The sequence below is a fragment of the Drosophila willistoni genome, chromosome 3R, assembly GCF_018902025.1.
Source record: "Drosophila willistoni isolate 14030-0811.24 chromosome 3R, UCI_dwil_1.1, whole genome shotgun sequence".
Taxonomy (NCBI): domain Eukaryota; kingdom Metazoa; phylum Arthropoda; class Insecta; order Diptera; family Drosophilidae; genus Drosophila; species Drosophila willistoni.
In genome coordinates this window covers 1864794-1890498 of record NC_061086.1, presented here as the reverse complement: position 1 = coordinate 1890498, position 25705 = coordinate 1864794, and the positions used below count along the sequence as shown (strand labels likewise).

Genomic DNA, 25705 nt, shown 5'->3' with positions numbered 1-25705 from the left:
GTTGATGTTGACGCTGATGTTAATGAGGTGAGCAGGCTTCACTTCCGCTCGAAAATTTTGTTGGGAAAGTTTCCACATACACACTTAAATTTATATGGACACGCACACTCACATATGAATATATGTGGTGGTGCTCAAGCTCGAATTAAAGTTGATGCCGCTGATTAAAATTGCGGCTATGACTGTCGCTTGTTGCCGTTCTTAGTTCGTTAAAGCCCCATGCGATCATAAGCCACCAAAAAACAAAATAAAAGCCCCGCTTCGGTTTACCACGTAGAGAAATCAAGGGCTAGGTCTGGAGCCGTAGCCAGAGGCAGAGCCCGCCCCGCGCTCTCGCAAGCGCATAATCTTCTACATATGTATGTATCTACCAACATGTGTGTATATAAGAAGTACATACCGTGTATCATACAGAAGATACAAATAGCATATGCATGGCAATCATCCAATATGTATATAACCACGCGCGGCGTCCGAACCGAGAATCGCCTCGTTTCTGAAGCCCCGTCAAGAGCCAACTCTCCCGCTCCCGATTAGTCGAGAGCCAGTTTGAGTGGATTCGGAGCCGACCAACCGTAAAGCCAACTCAGACCAGTTTTTTGAGCGCGGCTCAAAAGGTGTGCACACATACACATACACACACACACATACACACACGCGCACCTACTGTCCGATGAGTTGAGTGAGCAAGTTGGCTTGAAACGGCTTCCGCCGTCCATTGCCATTCGACAATTCAGTTTTGCTCGAGATCTCTTTGCGCACGGTCAACAGATCCATTTGATCCATTCATTCAGTTTCCGATCTGCCGAGCTTTAGCCACCATTATATATATATATATGTATATACATGTATCTTTGACCTGTATTATTTGTATCGTATCGCGCATCAAATTCAAATCGAACCAGCTTGAACCGGGCCTCCCGAAAATTAAAGTGCGACAGTTGATCTCAGTCAAGCCGATCTATGTACGGTTGGAGTTTACGTTGGAGCATACATAAATAATTTTGGCCAAGCTCTCGACCCCGCCAACCCCAATCCGCCATCCGCCTTCCCCAGTTACGAGTATCCATTAACCAAAGGAAGTGCGTATGTGTGAGTGTATGTACCTGTGTGTGTCCGTCCATTCACGAGAATTTGTGTATGTCTGTGTACTGTGAATGCATTCAAATAAAAGCTAACTATACAATACAATGGCGAACCCAAGTCCGAGCCTGAATCATAGTCATTTGTAGATTCCAATACGAGAACATCAAACCGACATATGTACATCTTCTTCTGTGCTAAGTATTGGTAAGTATATACATCCAAACATACATATTACCTATTTAACTATCTGGGTACAGGTACACTCAAAAAGATAACAAAGACATTACTATGAGCACTTCCTGTTGGTTTTTTTCATTAGCTAATTCTTTGGTCCTGTTGAGTACAATTCGATAGAACATATTCCCAATTTTCAGTGGATATGCACCTCCAAAAAGGCGTCAGATAGAATTTGAGTGTTTAGGAACTTGGTGTCCAGAATTTTTTTTGTGAACTACATATTACCCCTCACATTAAACTTATGCTAATGTGGTAAGGGCATGGCGGGGGACAACTATGCGTCCGATGTCGGGGCAGACACTGATAATTAGGTACGTACATATGTACATACAATACATATACATATTGCTGCTGTTCGTATGTACACATGTATACATATATTTTGAAGATCGAGACGAATTCGCTCGCCTTGCCATGGAACTTGAGTTGAAGTTCTCTTTGTTCTTTGTGTGTACGTAGGTTTGGGTAGTAGACTTGGGCTAATTTTTACCCACGCTTCTGACCTTGAGCTTATTTTTCCCGTTTTCGTAGAGTTTGGCTGGAGCGAACTGGCGGTGGAGCTGGCGCTTGGTCTGGGTCGTCATCGCCATTATTCGGCGCGAGTGTGTGAAAATGCGCTTACATTTTCCCACTTTTATTTTCTGAATTGAATGTATTACGCGACCAAAAGTGAGTGAGAAAAGAATACTCCGAAGACACTGAACACTGCGGGCTCTAGACACGCCTGTGACCGACCCTGACTTTTAGTAGTTAAGGCTACGACAACTTATCTTAGGCCATGGATTTGGCTCTGCATTTCTACGTAATATTCATGCATGACATCACGGTATATTGCGTTAATCGGGGAAATTCAAATTCAAACGTGTAAAACGCCCTCTACGGGTCACAGTGACTTTGTCACCTTTGGCAGTAGTTTTGCTGGCTCATTGAGTCACCTAGTAGTTAGTTTCCCGCGCTTTTGCCGCACTCGGTATGGGCATGGGAATTCGAATTTCGAATAGTCAACACAACAAGTGCCACTGCCACAGACACTGCCACTGCCAGTGCCAGTGTCAAGGTGCAGCAAGTGCAATGCAGAGGGGACGGTGGTGGTAGTTTTTTGTGTAGTCTCTACAGTTCGGACAGTTTCTCACGTTAGCATATCCTAGTGGCACATGCTGAGAAATGCAGGTGACCGTTTCCTTTCTGCTGCTGGGAAAGCGACGGCAGCGACACGATTAGCTGATTTAAGTATTATCCACCTGAAAAGCGATCATCCAAATCGAACTTGGATGCAATACACAAAGACCAGCATTTGAGTTACTTGATTTCTTTGAGTTTCAAACAGGTCCCTTGTGGGTTAATGCGTTCATGCATGTGTACGGCTGTGTGAGTGTATGTGCTTTATCAATGATAATAATAAACAACCCTCGGGCTGGAAAATGTTACACAGGGACATCGGCAACCCCAATAGCAAACAGATGGCATGGCACTTTACATAACAGAACATCATCGGAGGACATCAACTAGACTCAACTGAATAGCCCAACAGCAGCAACACCATTCTTATTCTCATTCCATCCCATCCGATCCCATCCCATCCCATCCCATCCGATCCCAATAGGTAGCACGCACCACACAGCCACACAGTTGATGTGCAGTTGGCGCGGGGGTGAGTCAGGAGGCATGAGTTACACTTGACTTCTCGACTCTCAAACTGTGTTGACCCTAGCGGAGGGTGAGTTTCGATGAGGTCAATTAACAACAGGTGAATGAGCTGAGCGCCAGGAAAGGAGCCCGCGCGCGCGGTCCTAGCTCGTGCTGGTGCCGCTGCAGTTTCAGTTTCAGGTAGACAAAACGGGTACAAGGAGGAAAACGAGGATAACGATAGACATAGGGGCAGATTGCGATAAAATAAGCGGGAAAATGCAATTCGCGCAAGGCAACACACACAAAACATGAAATGTGTAACGTATTATATTATTTAATGCTGCTGAAAAAATTTGTCGACTTTGCTCCTTCCAAATGTCGATAAACTTGAGTTAAGGAACTTGCAAGGAATGTGTTTAAAACCAAATCAAACTAATATTTTAATTGGTATTGAAGATTCTATTACTCAAAGAAAACATTTACAAAGGCACTTATATGTTGCTAAGAGAAATTTTTATCTGTTTGTTTCGAACTCAAAGTGTCATCCTCTTTAGATACATAGATAAAACAGCATAAACAATTTCTTTTTTTAAATGGCATTTCAAATATCTCAAATATTTACCAATTAGAAAAACTCCTTACTTCACAAAAATATTGTTGCTTATAGAAAGAAACTTATTCATTTATCCATCGGATTTTCTTAAACAAGGAGGAATAAACCAAGTAAAAATTAATAAGAAATTGCAGACTCGCATACAAAATACTGGCTAGATCTGAAGAAATTCGAAAATAGACTTTGAGAACATACAACTAAACGAATTTCTAGTAGGGTCCTTAACTAAAAATTTACATTTTAAAAGTTTAGTATTTTTGATGCATAGATTGTCAATTATGTTAGTGAAGTAATTATGTTCCTTGCTTGGAATAGAATTTACGTAGAATCAAAACTTAAACTCTAGAAATATTTATACAGAAAACCCAGGATTCAAGAGAATCAATAGACCAAGTTATTTCGTTTTCCTTTCATGACATAACTGTTTTTTTACCATACAAGCAATTTGACTTTAATTCTTTAGAAATGGGAAATTTAAATACTCCCTCGGTAAATTACATTTTTACCTAATATGCATTTTCATCGTACCGGGTATAGGGGAGAGTGGGGCTAATCGGCGCATTTTTTTTTTAACCCTTCATATATCCTGATCGGATGCCCGTATCCTCTAATATGAGCACTTAAATGAAAGGTTAATTCATTGCCGAAGATTGCTATTGTTCAAAGATACGATTCGATATAATTTACCGTTACAAAGCTATAGCGGTTTTTTCGTACATACCCCAAATTGGCGTTGTCAAAAATAGCGGGGCAATGTGGCGCATCGTTGTTTTACAAGTTTTTTATATAAAAAAAAGCGATTTAAAAAAAAAACCAGAGGGCCGTGGCTAACTTCGACCGCGTCAAAGTTTGTATACCCTTGCAACTTTTTTGGTAACTCTATCCTTACCTATAGCCATCAAAGTGGAAAAACGTTTAAGCTAAAAAGGCTTAAGTTTGCGAAAGAACGGCCTGCAATCTTAGCATAGGAAATAACGAAGATATTGATCAAAGTCACTGTTTTCAACCGATCGTTCCTATAGGAGCTATATGATATAGTTACCCGATCTTTATCAAATTTGGCACAGTCATTAACAGATATATTAAACTAACAAATGTTTAATTTGAAAGCAATCGCGTTAAAAGTAACGAAGTTATTGACAAAAGTCACTGTTTTTGAAAGATCGTTTCTATGGGAGCTATATGATATAGTCACCCGATCTTGATCAAATTTAGCACAGTCGTTTATATGCGTAATTCACTCACCAATATTAAATTTCATGACAATAGCTCAGAAAATAACGAAGTTATTAAGAAAAGTCACTGTTCGTGACTTTGCCATTTATATGGGAGCTATATGATATAGTAATCCGATCCGGCTGAATCCGAGATATACAACGCCTGCAGTATATACAAGCCTACATGCAAAATTTCAGCTCTGTAGCTCCAACGGTCTAGGAGGAGTTTGCGTTGATCCAGACGGACGGACAGACGGACGGACGGACGGACGGGCGGACATGTCTATTTGAACTCGTCTCGTCGTGCTGATCAAGAATATATATACTTTATATGGTCGGAAATGCTTCCTTCTATGCGTTGCACACTTCTGACCAAAATTAATATACCCTTTTTGCAAGGGTATAAAAACTAAATATAGCTTAATATTAAAAAACTTGTTTTATAAAAAAACTTTTTTTTCACCAAAAATGTTGATTGGTTTAGACTTTTAATTATAATTGTTCATTTCATCGTTTGTCCATTAGCTACCATTAGCTATATGATATAGTATTCTGATCCGTCTGATTCTGGCAAATGTACTGTTTTTATCAATAATTAGTTTATATATCGGACTTTTATTCAAAAGTATAAATTTCAACTAGTGCGCCACTTTGCCCCACCCTTAGATTTAGCATTTTAAACTAAATATTTTAAAAACGTGTGAATTAAAAAAAAAAACGAAGTGCACAGCATAAGTTAATACATGTCGGAACCTATTTTAGTTAACATCTATCAAAATTAAAAATTTATTCAATGTTTTTAAAACCAAAAAAAAACCAAAAAAACGAAAAAAAATTGATTTTTGAGGTTAAAAATTACATATGTAATTCCAAAAATTTCGGATACTACGAATTGGATACGTCTAAGTTTATGATCCAAATATAGCCTACCAAAATGCGATCTTAGGACACTTATCACTTTTTGGATCGTGCTATTATATTTCAAGATAATTTGACTGCGCCGGATTGCCCCATGCGCCGATTAGCCCCACTCTCCCCTAGATATAATCAATAATTGATTTTGACAAAACATACTTTATTAATTTGAATCGCCTTCTTAAGATGCAAATGACAATATTGGTCAAAGAGTTTTATTCTTTTATTCTGAGACCATACGGACGTGTCTAAGCCGATTAATTTGCTAATACTGGTTATTTATAAAAATATTACCGAATCGAAAAAGAAAGTCTCATAACACCAAATAATAAAACTATTTAGACATTAATTTTAACCTACAAAATGAAAGAGTTTTTTTTATCCAAAGTTAGTCACTTCAGTAAGTCACGTATAATCAGAAGCTCGTACTTAAGTTTTTTTTCTTCTACATAACAAACTCAAGCCCTTTTTTGCTTAAAAGTCATCCTCTTTAGTTTGGAAAGGAAAATCTAGCCACTTTTGGCCGTGCTGAATGTGACCCACTTCCAACACTCGAACCCATCCCGGCATGCAGTGCAGAATTCTTAACCATAACTAAAGCACTCTTGCATCTGTTTGAAACATTGGAACAATTGCAGCCTGATCTCAGACGTTGCTCTTCGCTGTTTTCGTGCCCGTCAAAACACCAATCGACCCATCCGCCCTGCGTCCATCGTCATCGATTTTCTGGTTAAATGCTTCGTTGGCTTTAAGGTACTGCTTATGCTTATCGACGTCGAAGTTTCCATCGACAGCTCAGTCGACGTCGACGTCTGCGTTGGCGTCATGTCGATAATTTTCATGTTCTTCGTTTCTCGTTCCTTTCATGTTCTATCCTCTCGCTTTTGCAGTAGTTTGGAACGTGCCACTGCCACTACCTCTGACCGTTTTTTAATACCCGTTCAGTTTCAGTTCCAGTTCCCTTCCCTGCACCCAACTCTCGTTTGGGTATTTTAGGCCAGGGACAGGATGCCAGACAAAGCTAAATGTATCTGAATGGACGATAGATATCATAGCCATTACAAGATGCAAAATAAAATGAACACTTGGGTCACACTTGACTCATCTTTAAGTTCACTTGTTGAAGCAAAGACTTACTTGAAACGTTTTCCCACTCCACAGTAGGAGACGTAAAAGGTATCGCACAGGCGAACCCTTTGCAGTGGAGGGTTTCGTTTGCTCCTTCTGCAGCAGTTTTGTCAGTAGCTAGTGATCACCTTTGTCTTCTGCAAGCGGCTTCCGTCAAGTGGCTTGTAGTTACGTGTTCGCGCTTCGAGCGCCAGTTCAAGACGGCATCGGTTAGGACCCTGCGAGTGCTCGTTATCTATAATTATGAAAATGTAGTTGCACAGTCCATCCAGATTACAAGTAGGTAGGTACATCGAATGCCGCAATTGAGGCTCACCGGTATTGATACCGTTGCCAGTGCCGGTACCGTAGCCGAATTTTAGTTGCTCCTACTGGATTCGAGTAGCTGCAAGGCTGACAGTTTCTGTTATCGAATCTCCTCCTTCAAACTCCAACTGACTAACTTGCACATTACATTGCAATACTTTGCAGGTACTGCTATGCTCACAATGGAAATGCAGACGACGTCACATCTAACCCATGGGCTTGCGACGCTTTCGCAGCACCAGCACCACATTATCCATCAAATTCCACCCCAAGCCCTGCCTTTGCCCTTGCCCATGCCACAGGACGAGAGCCAGCAGCAGCACCAACACCAACATCTCTCACATCAACATCAGCAAATGACCATGGCGGTGGCCGTGTCGCCCACGCTGCACTCCTTGCAGGGCGGCGCACCGCCAGGTGAGAATCTCAATAACAGCATGCATCAACATCAGCATCATCATCATGAACTCCATCACGCAAGCGGCCTAATCTATACCTCAACGCAACTGGATGACAAATCGAAAGGTAAGTTAAAGTCAGAATCAGCTCCCCCGCTCACGTGTTTGTACCTAAAGATGATATAAGAATATAAGATTGAGGGACAACCAGTATAACAATTTCAGACCAGATCTATGCATAGGGTCCAGCAACAGACAGAGACAGACTTGAACAAAAGATTTAATTTTCATTATATTTGCATTTGGTTTGCTAGTTAGCATAGCCGGAGGGTCGTAACTGTCGGGCGTAGAAAAGGGGTAACAAAAGGGTTCGAGTCAAATTTAGATATATAATCCAGACGCATCCAACTGGAATCAAGGTCCAACTACGCCCATGGAAACGATGGAATTGTTGGCGTGTAGCTAAAGAACAATAGTATTGCATATGTTGGTCTAAAGACAAGTGCATCGAATATTACATTTGGATGGGGATTGGGATTGCAAAATTCACTTCCTCATCGTAACGTAACTTGTTGCTGTTCTGCCGCAAGCTGCCGACATCGACTTCGACTCTAGACGCCGCAGCGTCGTTTGAACATGTCGTTTTGTTTTCAATGCGCAACAGCCCAGTGGAATTAGGCAAAGGAATTTGCTCGCTTCAGTCACGGATTTCGCTGAATATCCTCATCCTCATTCAAATGTAACAAAAGGGCCTAAATAGATTTGGTTCCGGGACAAACTTCTAGCCATTCCCTTCCCTACCTCATCTGCACGTGCCGCCAGCATTGTGAATCTAAATGCAACTAGGAAAGAGAATCCCCTGCTTTGATTCTGATTACAATTGAATGGTTTTAAAAATGATCAGACACCAGTTTACGAATCAAGATAATCGTCATAGATAAGACAGACTTTATTCATATTTCTATTCATTTTGATTTTAGTGCATAAATTCGATGATTACTCACAAAGGATTATGGGCAGCATATCAACACCCGTTGCCATTCAAGATCCATCTACTCCACCGACTAGCAATAGCTTCATGTCCCAGAATCAGGGAACTGTGGAATGGATGTCGGCAATGAACGATGTCCAAAACGGCGCTGGTATGTATCGAAAATCCCATTTCCAATGTCTACAGATATGTCTCAACTTGTCTTTTTTATTGTCTTCGTTTCAGAGGATTCGCATAGTTCCCAGGGCAGTATATCTGGCGATGGTAAGTAATTATTTCCCACACACATTAGTAGTAGCCTCTTGATCTCATTGAACGAATTCCAATCGGATATCCCTGCCAATAAATCGCACCTGTCCACATGACTCTGGCTCCCACGTGATGTCACAGTCCCCCAGCCACTAGCCACCAGCCAGAAGCTCCCAGCCCCAATCCAAACACCATCCGATCAGCTTTCTGTGGCTTTGCGAGAAGTGTCTCGAATAACTACGTGCTTAATTGAAAAAAAAAATGCAATCCAACCGCAAAGGTGTTTTTAGTTTCTCTTGCTCTGGTTTAGCCTTCTTTCCATTCATTCATTCATTCATCTGCTGGTCAGGCCCAGGCGTTTTACTTTTTTTTTGTTTGCGTTTTTCCTTCTTTCATTTACTTCTTTATTGTTGCTTGATGCGAATAAGGTGGTCACTGAAAGTATCCGCTAGTTGTCTTCTCATAGCAATCTCAATGCCTTGGATTTCGATTCAGAGTCGGAGTCACAATCGGACCACGGTGTGCATTACAATTTCTTGTCGCATTCTCGTTCTCATTCACATTCACATTCACATTTACATTGGCCTGGCCAATGCCAGGCCCAATAACCACACGAAAACAAAACACTTTGTTATTACAATCCAAATCAGATTATGTGCAAAAGCCGCAGATTTGAAACGGTTTCCCGGCTTCCTGCCTATCTACACGGCCGGAAATGTGAGAACTACGTTTCTTGTTCAAATGTCATATTCCTGCATATAATTGATAGTGAATACCCACACTTGTGACTGGTGAGGTAACATCTGTGTTTTGGATTGGATTCCTTGATGAGAACAGTTGTGAAAAGTGCAAGGGATCAGATCCTGTTCGCCCATCAATTCCCAGTTGTGTGTTCAACTGTCATTACAAGGACACGACAGACCCCTCTGTCTCCATCTCTATTTAACTGTCTCTTTCTACCACAGAGCACTCTTGCGTTAATTTTAATTTGACAAATCGCTTTTAACTTATGCTTTGACTTTTCGAGCAACATCCATTGGGGATTCTTTTAATTATCATTGTGTTACTCTGGCTCTCTCCATCACAATTGCGATTACGGTGGCTCTGGCGGGTGTAGGAGTCGGAGTTGTAATAAAAGCCATTATTTTATTTGGCTCTGAGATGTGGCATTTAAATCGCAAGCATAATTTGCATAATTCGTAGTCAGCCACGCTCGGGATAAGCTTGCCCGTAATACACTCTAGAAAGTATACTCTTATTATGCTCAGGATTTGTATACGGGTGGATACATAAATACACACACACACACACAAATACAATGAACATCATATGTGCCCTGGGAATAAACCAACTTCTACACTTGCCACTTCAATCAAGTAATTTCGCTTACCGATTTATAGAAACAACAAAAACCAAACGCACGCTTTTCCCACATTAGCCAAGAGTAATAGCCGAATTCTGTATACCCTGCAGCAAGTTGTCGATTTTATCTGCTTCACATCGGATTGAAATACACAATACTCTACCGGATTCTTTTACTTTTTCACTACTCAAATTGTTTTGGTTAATAAAATTGATGGATCTCTCTTCATATTTAAAAATCAGCAGATTTTAAGTCTAGATTTATTTTCTTACCAGTTTAGGGAGTGTTGTTAATCCTTAAAACAAAGAATGAAACGTTATGACATCTGCCCAGGTTTTAGCGTTGGAAACTTTTACTCTTTGGCATTATTTAGTTTTTTTACCCGTGGCCTTAAAGTTCACTTTTGGTTCTAAAGAATACACAGCCCATATGGCGAAGCCTGGCAACAAGGACCACAAGTTAATCATAATCGAATTATGTATGCCATATTTTTATATGAGAGAGTACTGGATTTTTAGTTGGCTTGATGGGGGTGGGTTGCGGTTGGGGTTTGGGGTTGCGGTTGGCAGGGTCTCTCAAGGAATGGGCTCCTCTCCTGTCCTCCTCTGTCTGCTGTCTCCACATCAAAGTCAAAGTCGACGGGCAAATGTGCACCAAAAACAAAAACAAAAAAAAACGCTTGTTAATATTTTTGTCGCTAACATAATTACTTTGTCTTTAAACATTCATCCCATTGCGTTGCTTTTGGTTTCTCGTTGTTGTTGTTGATGATTTTCATAGTCATATCATAAAATACGAAAGTACGAATCGCACCCACACATACAAACGAACACACAGAGCCACACATACATACATGTTGGCACATACGCACGCACATACACAAGCAAACGCCAACGCCCGGAACAAACGCGCGAGTGTGAGCGAGATGGCACAAGGCGAGGCAATGCTCTCAAGTGGTAGGCATAACGGTTCGCTGTGATTGGTGCAGAGACACAACGATGCCAGGCCATCTTGGCGCGGATTGGCGGAAGTTGGAAGCATACCTCATTCCCCTTGCCACATGCCTGGGCACGTCAGTTCAAGTTTTCCAAGTCAAAGTCGGGGCGTGTCCCTGCGCCAAGATTTTATAAACGATGACGAAGCGTCGTACCTATACGCATCATGAAGGGGAATTGACCAAAAATTTGACGGTGGCTTTAAAGATACTTTTGCATCTTGTACTGGGTGCGAAGCGGAGGACGAATTCAAAGATCAAATGAAGATGTCCACACACACGCGCACATTTATCTACCTATGTATGTATCTTCTGCCCGTGTCAGTGTGTGTGTATGAGTATCTCTGCCCAGCTCCGTCACATTGCTATGCGATGCGGGAACGGGAGACTGCGAAGAAGGAAGGCAAGGCCAACTGTGACTATCCACATTATTGCAATAGCAACACCTTCACCACCATCACCATCATCAGCTGCCGAGCAGGAGACGGTGAGCGGAGAGCGGAGGACAGCGGGCAGCGCCCAGAATCGGCAGTCAGTAGTGGTTTGTGTTGATGGTCTGGTGTCTCTCGGTTTTTGGTTCGTCTTCATTGGCTCGGTTCTGTGGGTCGGCAGTCGAGAAGTACGCGCAAGCCGATGTGGTTGGGCGGTGCGGTGGCGTAACAAGGACCAAGGACCGCGCAGCACAGCACAAAACGAACCGCAGCAGGCACACACACACACATACACAAACTGATATCAACCCATACGTAAATGGAGATGGAGATAAGCAAAAATGCGTCGTCGAGCTAGATAAGAAACAAGCCGTGCGCAGGATCTCTGCGGCTGCTAGCAAACAGTCCGGAAAAAATGGGTAGCAATATTTTACGGCACAGAAAACGAAACAGAAAACAAATTTTTTAATAAGTAAAACAGCGGCAACAACGGTAAAGACGCAGGAGAAGGAGCAGAGACCGAAACCGAGACCGAAACGGCACAGGAGGAAAAGGAGCACAATTGCTCCTGGTCGTATTCGCGAGCACAGTACTAGAAGTAGACAAACCAAAATCAAACGCTTCACCAGCCAGTGTACCACGGTGCCACGGAACGCAAATGTGAATCTGTCTATAGCTGAATCTGAGTAATACGGTTACGGTGCTTTGAATCCAAATTCGGTCATCGCAAATAATGATAACACAGATCCGTCGCGGCCCTAATACAAATGGAATTGTGTGTGAAGTGCAAACTATATTTGTGTCCAGTGTGCTCTCAGTGCGATTCCGAATCTAAATCTGATACTGAAATGCTAGTCTCGACTAAAATCTGAGTGTCCTCTCCAGTATCAGCACCGTGAAATAGCCAACGGCGACACCCACGCCCACGTCCACGTCCACGGCCGAGCCGACGCCCCAAAACCCAAGTTTCTAATCAGCATGGATCTCTCGACGGCATATCGCTACAATCAAAACATGATGGAATACTATACATGTAATGGTCCCAAAATAGTAAAATTGCAATTTTTTTTGCAACCCGTGTAAAGTTTACGTAGTGATAAGATGCGGTTTTTGGTACAATGAGAAAGTAGGACAACAAAGAGTGAGGGCTTTTCCCTTCCGCGTTTTTTTCGCCAACATATGTACATATATTTTTGGCAAAGTTCCGATACTATTTCCCATAATTACCTACTCGAAATCTGTGATCAGTCACATGAAAAGGTGTTACAGGACTCGAATACATTGCAGCACTCAGGATCACACAATGGCAAAAGAATAAGAGAAAACAAACAAAAGCAATAAGAATGGAATGTCGCAACGAGGGTTGGACCTTGCTTTGGGTTAGCTGAGCGATCATATGCTCACTCACACACACACACGTGGTCACCCAAGGATGTGGCCTGGTCCCTATTCCTACCGATGGCTGGGACCAGCAGTGAAGTGCGACAAAAATGAGCCCATGCTATGTTTTGTATTCTCCGCGAACATCTATTGAAAGTCAATACATACTTCATTAAATGACAATTGCATTCGCCATTTGGCATTCTGCCATCCACACAATAGCCCATTGTTCCAACTATCACTTCAACCGGTATCGGTATCCTGCTGTGTCCTCGCAGTCTGTCACAACTGCAGATTGGATGAGCATCTGACTTATCGACTTTAATGTTTGCTGTCCCTGCAAAACAACTTAATGTCGGATGTTCCGTTTCTCCCGTCAACCAAGAAGATATCGCCTTTAATCATAATGAAAAATTTAGAACACCCATAAACGAGTAGTCGTTCCCTATCATTTCTCTATTAATATTTGGCCTTGGATCTATAATTTTCAAACTAATACAGTTTGAACATTCTTTGTAATCACTGGAGCATATCAATTCCTTTGAATGCGCAGTTGTATTTGTCTATTGCTTTAGATCAATTTCACATCTCTAGAACTGAGAACTCTTCTTCGAGTGACTTAGTCGGGATAACTCTAAGCCAGACGAACTTGTCTCTTTAAGTAAATGTATTTAAAGAAATATAAACATTGCTTTTGCAATCTTGTGCGATCAACGACAATTGCAGGAGGTATTAAAGCATCGTGCGGTTCGTCGCCGACACCCATTGGCCCAAGGCAATTAGTGAATTTATCTCGAATGCCGCAAAAAGGCAACACAAGTGCCAAATTGTGAGTGTTAATGGCGTGGAAACAAGTGTTTCGGCGGCATGTTTGTCATTAGGAAGACGAGAACGAGAAGATGCCGCAGACCCAGTGCGGTCTCTTTTTGCCACGCCATGGGGGGATCGGTCCATGGGTATGCCTGCTTGTGTCTGCATGGGCATGCAAGTTGAAGAAATATAGACTAAAGGTTGCCAAAGGTGTTTACCAAGATTTTTGAGTTTTCAACTACTACCGATGGCAAAGAGGCAATTAAAATTTACCTGTCAAGTGGTGTAAATTTCCCCATCCTTTTTGATAGATGGTGGGTCAACAGTGGATTAAAAGATCTTTTGAATATGCGCGTTTCAAACATAGCTAAATTTAATACGTCCATTTTGCTTTTAATTCAGGTCACGGCGGCGTCAATCAACTTGGAGGCGTTTTTGTCAACGGGCGTCCACTTCCCGACGTGGTTCGCCAGCGCATTGTGGAGTTGGCTCATAATGGAGTCCGTCCATGTGACATATCACGACAATTGCGCGTAAGCCATGGCTGTGTGTCCAAGATTCTATCAAGGTAATTATGAAATATATATGCAATAAATATATAGATATGTACATGGGCATTTCCTCGAAAAGCTCAACCGCGGGATCCAACAAAAAAATTAAAATCTTGCTGAATTTATTTATATATTGACTAAAAGTGTATAAATCTGATATATTTAGGTAGAAGTAGAGTGAATTTGAGTTTGAATGTATCATGAACTTTGCCTATTTCGTTAAAATATTTACCACCAATAGAGATTTCTTACAGAAGAGTAAATTACTAAATTAGTTGCATCTCATAGAATTCTCTTTATTATTTTGGCTTTAGTCTTATTGTTGGCTTAAATACTAATGTTACTAAAATTGTGTATATAACACCAAACTACAGTGGAACGCGTGAGTGACGTCGCTCGGGTGATCTAGAAGAATCCTTTACAAAAAAAAAATTTTAAAGATTGACAATTAATATTACATATACAATACATATGTAAAAAATATTTAAAGTTCAAATTATCACACAATTGGCAAAGTTTGCCGATTGTGTTTTGAAATCGATGGATTGATATGATTTTACCATTGATAGTAATTTCTAAATACAAAATACAACAAATTATTAGTGGTCAATCAAACAAAATTTCAATTGATTGATTAATCATTTTAAAAGTTATTTTGCTTTCGAAAATCGTGTCAATGACCGCGGAAAAGCCAGTTAAAAAGTTTTGGTTTGCGGTAGAATAGGAAAGTATTCCAACACGATTCACCGCAAGGATGACTTATAGCCAAATTGTATGCATTGCAATATTTATTGTCCATCTCGAGGGTCTTATTATACCCGCGTCTTTATTATACCTTTTTCATATTCATTACATGTACTAGTACGTTAAATTTGGTTATGACTTCTTAAAATGCCAAATGTGTATCTTCGAGATATCTGTGTATGCAGACTAAGGAAGATTTAGAAACTTTAATATTCCATTTCATTCTGGTGAATGTGTGTGCATATTTTTACGAAAATTATGAAAGTTGACAAAATCGGAGCTTAAAATGTTTTTAACTTTTCCAATCCAAGTTTTTTTATTGTGTTGGTAATTTGAGGAAAAGTGTAGGTAAGCAAGTTGACTAAAAAAGTCAAGAAATATCAACCCGTTTCGGAATAGTATCCGCACGAACAACATCATTCTTAGAACAATATTTTTTTAAATGGATTCCCCACAATTAGCTAATCAGCCTTGTTATAGTATTCTTTTTAAGTTTTAGTAATCCGCATCATATGATTATGGATCACAAGGTTTAATTATTATCCAGCTATGGTAAGATTTTAAATACACTTTTTCAACAAACAAAAATTGAGCTATGATTTTCATCTAGTTTTAGAGTTAAATCAGAGACACTTATCGGTTCTTCAAATATCGATAAAAACTGCAAAATTGTGGAAAATTGTTGTTAAACATTTTTTGTTTTGGGGTCTTTAATAGTCATGTCCTTCTTTCGTTTAGTTTTCTTTGCTAATCCAATAATAGTTTGAAAATATAGGTATATACATTATAGGTTTATAGGTAAATCCGAAATTTGAAAAAGTTTAAAATATTTTTGAATACCTTGACGACAAAAGTCTACAAGTTTGCGTTGTTCCTGTTGGGTCAATGTTAATATCGTGAACTGCGAGATACAAACTAGACACAACTAAAGTATACAGGATACATACATAAATGCATACATATGAATGTATATATGCATATGTATATTTGTGTATATGTTCAATATATGTGTGCAAATATATCTCAATGACATATCACACATGGGCGCATGGCAGCGGCGGGGAAATGGAGTCCTGGTCTCGGCAGTGCAAATAGGACAATAAATCTTTGCGGTCGCAGGAGCAAGGAACAAACTTGGGTGCTGTTGCCTGCAGCCGAAGCTCGTAATGGGCCACATTGTGTTCGACCTAAACGATGGTTGACATTTAAATTGTTTTTAATTGAAAATGGTAAAATTGCTGGTTCCGTTTGCAAAATGTATGCATTAATCAAGGTGGTCCAGGCCAGGGCAAACGCATCAGATAATGGGCCGAATGACCACCAAGTCATTCCCGTCGTCCGTCAATCACCTAGAATCGTTTTTGCTCATTTAAATGAAATAAAAATGTATTTCCGGCAAAAATTTGCCATGGATCAAATGTGAAAGTGGTTTAAGAAATAAGGAGTTGACGAGAACTTTAAATTTTGATCTATTCAACTTAAAAATAGAGACAACTATTTACTTACTTTAGCTGTTTTGACAACTATTGATTCGATACTAATTACGAACGTTCTTTTATGTTTTCAGATATTACGAGACTGGTAGCTTTAAGGCCGGTGTTATCGGCGGCTCCAAGCCCAAGGTGGCAACTCCGCCAGTGGTGGATGCGATCGCCAATTACAAACGAGAGAACCCAACAATGTTTGCGTGGGAAATCCGTGATCGGTTGCTAGCAGAGGGTATATGCTCCCAGGATAATGTACCCAGCGTGTCATCAATAAACCGGTAAGTAAAAGTTACACCAAATGGGAATGCTGCTGAGTCAGGGGAGTAAGGGATCCAAGGATACACGGACATGCGCACGTCCGCAATACGTTAGTGTTGCCATGTTTGTTTGCTGTCATGCAGTTGGCTTCCGCATCCGTTTCCTCAAGACCTTGGGCGCGGCTTGTGCTGGACAGTTCCATCTCATCCCATGCTCCTTCCAGGCACTGGGCTAATAAAAATATCTAAGTAGTTTTTAGCGTTCATAATTGCGGCACAATGCTTGACACACGACCACCACAAAAGGCAGTTTCCTCTGCAGCATCCGGTGCGGCTTCATTGCCGCCATCCGCATCATCATCATCATCATCATCCGTATACTCCAGTCTAGCCACGGCCACGCGGCCGTCGCTTTCCTACAGAGCTGTTTTATGTACGCACTTCCTTTCTGACCATAATTCATTTTAGCGGTGCCCAAGGATGCCGCCAACAGGCAGCTGCTTGCCAGCGCGTCCTGTAGCTCGGGAAAGCTGACGCCATAAATTAGCTCTGCACAACTGCAATAATTGAGATCCCCTTAGTTTTGGGAGAGTTTTAAAAGGGAATTTTGCCAAGAAGGAGAGGTGAGCAAAGTCAATCCCCCCAACTTGCCGCACTTGTCGCATGCCACCCACAACCCACCATCAAAAATAAAAACTGGCCCAATAGAAAAGTCGAGAATTTGAAATTGGAATCCGCAACCGCACGCGACACGTGCTCCCATTCAGAATCAATTCGCGACGCGACGCAACGCACCGCTCCGCGCGAATATGTAAAGCTCCCGCTCTTATAGAAAGTCTGACATGTGACCTGACCGATGATATTGCCTTGACTCTGGGGTGGGTAATCATCAGGAACTTTTCATAATGCGACAATGTGTGATGCGATGGCACTTGAGCGATGATTAGGGTGGTGCTGATTTAATCGAAGTGAATTGTACCCGTGTCCATCCAGACCCAGTTTCAGTCCCACGAGACACACACTTAATAAAGTGACTTTCATTGCACTTAATCTCCTCCAACCCCAAATCCAGTGCTCAGTGCTTAGGATTCAGTGCTTATGGTCGAGTCAAGCAAAATACATAAACAAATCAAAGAATACTTTTGTAGTCAGTCAGTCAGGTGGTCGACTGGCAGATACCCCGCACCAAATGTGAGTACGATGGTTTGAATATTCCAGATGGGCTGTTGATTGGACTTTTACTCTGCTAAGTTAATGTCGTAGACTCCCTGCCGTGGACACGGTATACAAGTAAAAGCAACGAGTTGTACGTTGCTCGCATCCCAAACATATGTTTCAATTGTGTTCACTACTCATCCAACACAAACTATCCGAGATTCCAACCCCCAGGCTGAAAGTCCAGTCCAGCAGCAGTCCAACCGAATTGAAAGTCCCAATCCGTTGAGAGTGTTCTTTTTCCATAATTTGATTCAATTCCGGCTGAATTGGCCGACGCCAATGCAACCCTCAAGCGGCAGCAACCTGTCATCTACGTATGTATGTATACGTATGTGTGTACATGCCACCATCATGTAGGGGTTGATTTTGGGAGACGGGTAACAGGTATCACAGGGGACCCGCTAATCCACCATCAAACAGAGAGCATTAAGGTGCCGCAAGAAAGCTGGATTGAGATTTTCTCACCTAATGCGATTACGGGGGGACATCAATAAAACTTAATTGGACGACTCCATTTGCCATGCCATGATTCCATGGCCGTTTGGTAGTTGCGGTCTTATTTGCGTGCTGTTTTCGGTGTCGCAGACTCGAGACTCGAGATGAGATAAAGGGACAGTCAAAATGCAAATTAGCTGTTAAGGCCAAGGACACCACACAATTGGACAATTTGGAATGAAATGCGAGATTTCCAGATCCGTGACAGGTTGTAACAACTAATACAAGTTGAATCAACGAGCCCCAATAGGCACCAAGTCGTTAACTTGATATGTGCTCCACTCTCTGCCATCGAGACATCGAGTCTCTTTTAACAAAGGAAAAAATGATGATGCATGTGGGTAGGGGAGTCGGGATGGAGATTGGGCACAAGGACTTGGACGAATGATTTATAGGCCTCGACCTCTGGTCGACTTTGATTTACGTTCTGGTCAACTGGTTCTATTACATAGACTGATGTAGATAGACAGAGGCTTTTTAATCGAAATTCGATTTGACAATCGCAAACTCCATTGGCCCTGGGACCGGAGCTGCTGGTTAATTTAGTAGGCCGTCGCAAAGTCCATTCGACTACCAAAACTATAAGCAAATGCCGATTGGCAAAAACACAAAATCAGCAGTTGTATTTTTCATATCAGTGAAAAATTTTGAAATAGTGTAATAGTAGGATGTTGAAAATTGGTAAAAGTTAAACGGTATGACAAAATAAACGGGTTAAAACTCGATGTGATTTAACCTGTTTTAGGATTGTTGGTACGTTTTGAGTTTATTGGATTGTTAATAGTCTTAGGGTTGAAAGTCCGTTTATATATTGGATCATCTTTTGAATATTTCCAGGATTACGATATGATTTCTATGCAGAATCTATTCTCTTTTCACATTAGATGTTTCCTGCAATTTACCAAGACTACTAAGGATTTCCTGATGAGTTGGTAGATTTCAGACTGAATATTTTATATTCCTAAAGTTTTTAGCGGTTTTATGAAAGTCAATAAAGTTTTATCTAAAACAGGGAGCTTATCCGTTCCCATAAAGAATAAACATTTTTTATCAGCTTCAACAGAGTCGACTTAGCCATGTCCGTCCGTATGAAACCCTACTGTAAAGAGAGTATACAAGCTAGAGCCACCAAATTTGGTTTATAGACCCAAATAGGATGTACCATGATGTACCATGATCAAGTTTAATCCTCTTCCGTCCACGCACGTTTTTCGCTATCTGCGCTTGTAACACTGTGCGAGATGTTATATGCTTGCTATGAAACATGTAAAATGGATTTTGTATACATTTGGTAAAGAAAGTTTTAAAAAAAAATGAATATTTTAGAAGTTAGAAGGAAATGAAAAAAAGACCCTTTTCGAAAAAATGGCAACTTTGATGAAAAACTTACGCAAAAAATTTTGTATGAAACCATTGTGATAACTTAAAAAACTAATCATGCAGTTTGATTCGCAGGACCCGAAATAGGGTGTAACCATTGAATTTCGCCATGTCTTTTTTTTCGACTATCACAGTGTTATTAATTCTGAATTGAGACATTAATTTGTTTTCATACCATGCAACCATAGGGTAAAATGGTATATAAAAGTCACCAAAATGATGCTACATAGCTAGCTAAGGAAGCTTTTTCGAACCCGATGGCCTCCAATTGCAATTTTTTTTCTAACGAATTCAAATCATTTCATATCTTTTCAGAATCGTGCGGAACAAGGCGGCCGAGAAGGCAAAGCACGTGCACCATCATCAACACAATCATATGCAACAGAATCTAAGTGTAGGAAATAACACAACGGAGAGCCTGGATAGTAGTACAGGAGCGGGCAGCGATCCACAAGCTCCAAGTGGAGGCAATAACAGCACAAACTCAGCTAACACCACAGTCGCTGTCACAAGCGCTGGTCCCGGATCGGGAGCCAACTCAGTTATCACCCACGTACCGTTGACAGGGAGCACCTCCGAGCCGGGCCAGGATTCTATTGGCCATCACAACAATAATGGTAGTAATGGTGTTGGGCCTGGAGGAGCAGGTGTGGAACAGCGAACGGCTGGTTATAGTATAAATGGTATTTTGGGCATTCAGCATCCTCATCATTCCCACAACAATAACAACAACAACAACAGCAACAATAATAATAACAACAACAGTAACGCCAACAACAACAACGCAAGTGATCCAAATTGCAAGCGCAAACGATTGGAAGCCCATGGTGAGTATTAAACCCAGTTCTGTCATTTCATTTACTTGTGGCCACTCTTGCTTTCATCACTGTTTTATGTATGTGGGTTAATTGACAATCTCTCAGAGAGTTATCCCCGCAACGAATCTGGAAAAGCCACGATTTGCATATCGCATATCGCGGGATTTGTCAAGGCAAAAGGCAACACTCTGTGACCATATTATGGTCTCCATCAGACCGCAGTCATCGCAAAGTGTCGCATGTGCTTCCTCCGCGCAAATCGAGCTCAGAAGCTGGTGCAAGGAGATAACATCTTAATTAGCAGCGACAGGTTGTGGATTTGGAATCGGATCTGCAGAGCATACGCCCATTTGCCCATTTTCGCATTCGCCCATACGGGCGTACCATATTTCACGTACGACGGTGGTGGCTCGGTGGTAATGCTCAGTAGTAATGTTGATGACGAGCTGGTACGCTCTTCGAATAAGCACTTGTTCTTTTCAATAATCGACCGCTAATGGCAATAGCAGCCAGGGAAGGGATGCCAGCAAGTGCTTAATGGTAATTCATCAGATAACAATCATGTTTCGATGACAATGGACCGCCTTGTCTTGGCCCGGGTAATCCCACAGATGGCACAGATGGAGTTCCGAGGTCTCTCTCTCTCTCTCATTATCTCTGCAGTGCTTTTTGTCACCAGAGCGGTAATAAAAAAGCAATAAACCCGATACGAAATCATCCCACTCCCCACCCACCCTTACCCCTTCTTTGTTAACTCATAGCATTACAACATATTCTCAAGATTGCTTGTCGAATCCCTTTGGGACTGCTGCCGTTCCAAAGTGAATGTTGATGTAGCAGTTAGGCTTGCATTTGTGGCAAATTTGTACAAATCAGGCCGATTGACGGTCGCATCGGTTCGGTTCTGGTTGGGTCGGGCACCCGAAGTGACGTTATCGTTGCGTCGGTGGATGGAAAGTGGGCGTGAACCACTGCGAACTGGGCTCCACCCCTAAGAAAACCCAACTACAATTGTTGTCGCTGACAATATCTGCCGACGGGTGGGTTAAGATGGACGGTGGATGATGATGATGAGATTTCAGCCCCAATCAGCATTAGTCTCAGGGTGTAAGTAGTTAATAGTTGGCATACAAATGTGTGTGCCTGAAATATTACTTTCATTACATTCCAATGGGCACATACATACGGTCAAATTGTTTGTTTGCCCGCGAAAAGGGTTCTGACCATCATTTGACAGATGCCACACGTGTTTTTAGCGGACGCACACAGAAAGTTAATTCCATTATAATAATCAGAATTATTATTCCACGACTTGGGATGGGGGAGTGGCGACATATGTATATATTTACATTTGGTAACAAAATGAACATATTACACTCACTCTTGGCTCAAGACTCATACTCAAAAATGCACTTAAACGGCACGTGGCGCTTTTCGAAACAAGAAAAGCCAAGGAAGCAAAATGTATTAACATATTATGACATTAACAGCTGAAAATAAATATTATTTACAAGAAATTCCATGTCCACTCAATATTTCAGATGAAAACCGGGACACCAATATACATTCCGAGGACGATGGCAAACGACAGCGACTGGGCTATAGCGGAGACCAAATTTATCCAAATGTAAGTCCATTTCAAATTTGTAGACCTTTGTGGGAAAATATTCCACACCCCCTTTCGGTTCGCCCATTTCAGATTTGGTCGGGCAAATGGTGCATCAAGGAAGAGCATAAACTTCTCTCCGAACTGGGCAGCTTGACAACCACAAATGGCAACAGTGCACAGGCCTACTATGAGGCGTCCAATGGATTCCCAACCAGCACGATTTCAGGAAGCGGCGGTCCCCCTACTGGCAATGACTCGTCCATGCTGTACGACAGTATAGCCACCATTTCCCAGGGCCAAGGTTCGCTTTACACGCCGACCATCGGGCCTTCCATTGGTGAGTGAAAGGCCAGCTAGTTTTCTTGATTTTCTTAATTCCTTGATTTTATATTTTCTAATTTGTTTGTTTTTTGGTTTTTCGTTTGTGTTTTTACTTTTGCATTTGCATTGTTCTGCACACTTTGTACCGATTGTTCGCTGAACCAATAGGTAGCAGTTCCCTGACTCCTTTAGTACCCATAAGCATGCAAGACATGAAGTTCTCTGCGGCTGCACAGGAGCAGAGCATCGCCCCTTTCTATACAGGTAAGAAATCCTTGACATCAGAGGGGAATCGCATTCGGTTTTAGTTGTAGCACTGCTGTTCTGGGGGGTGGGATGTCTTCATATAAGAGGGGTCAATGCAAATTCGGATGCATATCAAAGCCATCATCATTAAATATCAAACGACATTACCAAAATCACACAGCAATCGCCTTTGAAAATGGCGGATATCCAACAATAACCAGCCTGGACAGTGGCACAGGCTCTGGCACGGGAACTGGAAACGCCTCCAATGGCTCCTCGGCAGCAGAACAATCAGTAATTGCGATTGCGGGAACAAGCAGATCGGAACCGCCCGGGGGCGTGCGGATATTGAGAAATGGTGACCCAATTCATTCGGAAGGTAATCTGCATCTGAAGGATTCGGTTGGCGGAGAATCGGGAAGAGATGAGAACGCCAATCGTAAGACTGTCCGCATTGAGGCTGGTAAACCACATGGAAGCGGAGAATTGGATCAATTACCAATGGCACACATCCATCATTTAACAGCGGACCACCAGCAGCAGAACACGAATACCTCATCCTCATCCCTAATACTCTTGCAGTCAAGCGGTGGCGGCGGCGGAGTCAGTGGCTCCAGCTCTGCTGCCGAGCGCTCCGACATCGATGCCAATTCTGGGACCAGCGTCGACCCCGGAGCGGGGTCAACGATTTATGCTGCACCCACCATGCTGCCCAGTTTTAGTCATTATTCCGCAGGCAAGTTGCACACAGAAACTCATCAAATCTTGCGCACTCCCGCTCCACCTCCGCGATGGCGATGGGCAGACCGCAGTTGTAGTCACATAGCACATTCACCTTTGATTGCACCTAAACCGGTGATGGCAAAAGTAAAAATCTGGTTTTGGGATCCAACTTATTCTTCTCTTTCATTGCGTACTAGGATCGGAAAGAAATTCATAAAATGTCGTGATTTTTGTATATATTGAAGGTTTATTTCCTTATCTCTTTGTAGTTGATCCTTGTTGCCCAAAATGTATCTATTTAATTTTTGTATTTCTCGTTTCGATTCACTTTTTCTGTTACTTGCACCAATTACTTTTAGTTTTTTAATTTCCGTTGCAATTTGCAGCCTTTAATCTCGCATCTCTGAATTTGTGATTGTAAACGTTCTTACTTACTTACTTACAGCCTGCAGTTCCGTTGTGCCCAGTACGGACTACGCGTACAATCCGGCCTACACACAATATGGCGGCGCATACGGATCCTATGGCTATGGGACTAGCGGAAGTCTAATAAGTGAGTATCCACGCTGTGTGGAGTCGCTTTGCTGTATTTAACCGAGAGTTTTGTGGGTTTTCTTGTTTTTAGATTCGTCCTACTACTATGAAGGTGGACAGAATCAGTCGTCGCTCAACCAGGACTTACGATCTCCACTAGCTGCGACAAGGGCCAACTCATTAGCATCGGCGGCCTCGCCAACTGGCAGTGCGTGCACAAAATCCGAGACATCGGATATATTTCTCGTCTAGCAGCTAAACCAAAGGCCTCTCACCATCGATGAGCAGCGCAGGCTATGAATTTAGATTACCATGGAACGCTCGCTCAGTTTCTGCCCCAGATATCGGTCGCAAACGGAACTGAACCCGGGAACTCCCGAACTCAACGAGACCAATTCTCATACATTTACATGAATATAGCTTACTTTGCATTTATTACACAATTCGATTCGTTATCACTCCCAAGAGGTCCCGGGCCGCTCAACAAACGAAACGACAAAGTGATCGGGAGCTCTGATATCAAATCTTTGTATTATTTTAAGTGAACAAATGGAAAACTGTTAAACGCAAGAAACCAAAATGTCCGTAAAGGGAAAACTCAACCAAAAACCATAAAAGTTTTTTGAAAACTTTCAAATAATGTATTAAATTTAAGGAGTCTGCTTCGTGTAAAATTTGTACATATGCCTAGGATTAAGCACTACCGAGCGCTGATGCCCCCTCCATCCCTCCCCTTCAAGTCATTTGTGATAGAGACAGTGGCAGAGGCAGCCCGGGACTTTGGCAAACCGACAGTCTCCATCCGGATTCTGGATGACTATTAAGTGAACGAAATCTTAATGGATTTAGGATGATCTTATTTATTAATATTTATTTTTGATTTGCATTAACCCCATTCGCTTCTGGCATCAAATACTCGGGTGTACATCGAATTCAAACTCTTTCTTGTACCCGTTCCCTCACCATTTCCCTTCCCTTTCCCACAACCCACTACTCGTTACTGAATAGATTTAAGTATGAACTCTGGATGTCGCCCGTTAGGATAAGAAAGCACAAACCAAATTACATATAGTAATACATAAATTAAATCTAGGCTTATCAAATATTTAAATAAAAAGTAATTAATTCAACGTGGAATCCCCAATCTTTTAAATGGATGGACTTACGATCTGACAGCTCCACTCCTCCTCAACAAATTTGGTTAGAAAAACAATCGGTTATACATAACAATCGCGTTTTGTCAATATATAGAAGCATTTATTTCTTCATGATTTCATTTATTGCATGCTCGGTCTTATGTGAATATGTGTGGTACATATGTATATACGTATTTCGTAACTTTCAGAATAATACTTGCCCCGGCCCGGGTCAGACAAAACAATAACTTTTGGGTTTGTCTCTATACAGGTTTTGGGGGTACAATACAATATAGCTAATTGTAGGTGTAAGTATGTATCTTTCTGTGTGTGTGTGTGTGTGTGTGTGTGTATGGACGAAATGTAAGCGCTCCAATTCACGAGGATTTGACAAGGATTCTTTCATTGCGAGGAATACAATTCTCGGATTCGGATTTAG

The 25705-nt window shown here is 41.7% G+C and overlaps 1 protein-coding gene across 6 annotated transcripts; it reads left to right on the top strand.

The window, feature by feature from the left end:
* Positions 1-758: 758 nt before the first annotated feature.
* Positions 759-25267, top strand: LOC6651564 (paired box protein Pax-2). 6 transcript variants are annotated; one of them, XM_023180488.2, is made up of 13 exons: positions 759-1290; positions 7297-7656; positions 8510-8671; positions 8746-8784; positions 14150-14315; positions 16610-16807; positions 20195-20706; positions 22239-22324; positions 22397-22643; positions 22796-22891; positions 23055-23609; positions 24042-24149; positions 24222-25267. In XM_023180488.2, the coding sequence occupies exons 2-13, from the start codon at positions 7305-7307 to the stop codon at positions 24380-24382; spliced, it is 2682 nt and encodes an 893-aa protein (XP_023036256.1). In that variant the 5' UTR covers positions 759-1290; positions 7297-7304; the 3' UTR covers positions 24383-25267. The 6 variants fall into 6 exon arrangements, with proteins under 6 accessions (XP_023036256.1, XP_046869664.1, XP_023036258.1 ...); XM_047013708.1 differs by having other exon boundaries at positions 22239-22643; XM_023180490.2 differs by lacking the exons at positions 22796-22891; positions 23055-23609.
* The last annotated feature ends 438 nt before the right edge of the window (positions 25268-25705 follow it).

What these genes read in the sequence shown, in the direction of transcription:
- LOC6651564 (XM_047013708.1), top strand. Translation starts at nt 7,305, where the DNA reads ATGCTCACAATGGAAATGCAGACGACGTCACATCTAACCCATGGGCTT. An exon ending in CGATGTCCAAAACGGCGCTG is followed by an intron (nt 8,672 to 8,745) that starts GTATGTATCGAA and finishes TCTTCGTTTCAG; the next exon opens with AGGATTCGCATAGTTCCCAG. An exon ending in CAAACGATTGGAAGCCCATG is followed by an intron (nt 20,707 to 22,238) that starts GTGAGTATTAAA and finishes TCAATATTTCAG; the next exon opens with ATGAAAACCGGGACACCAAT.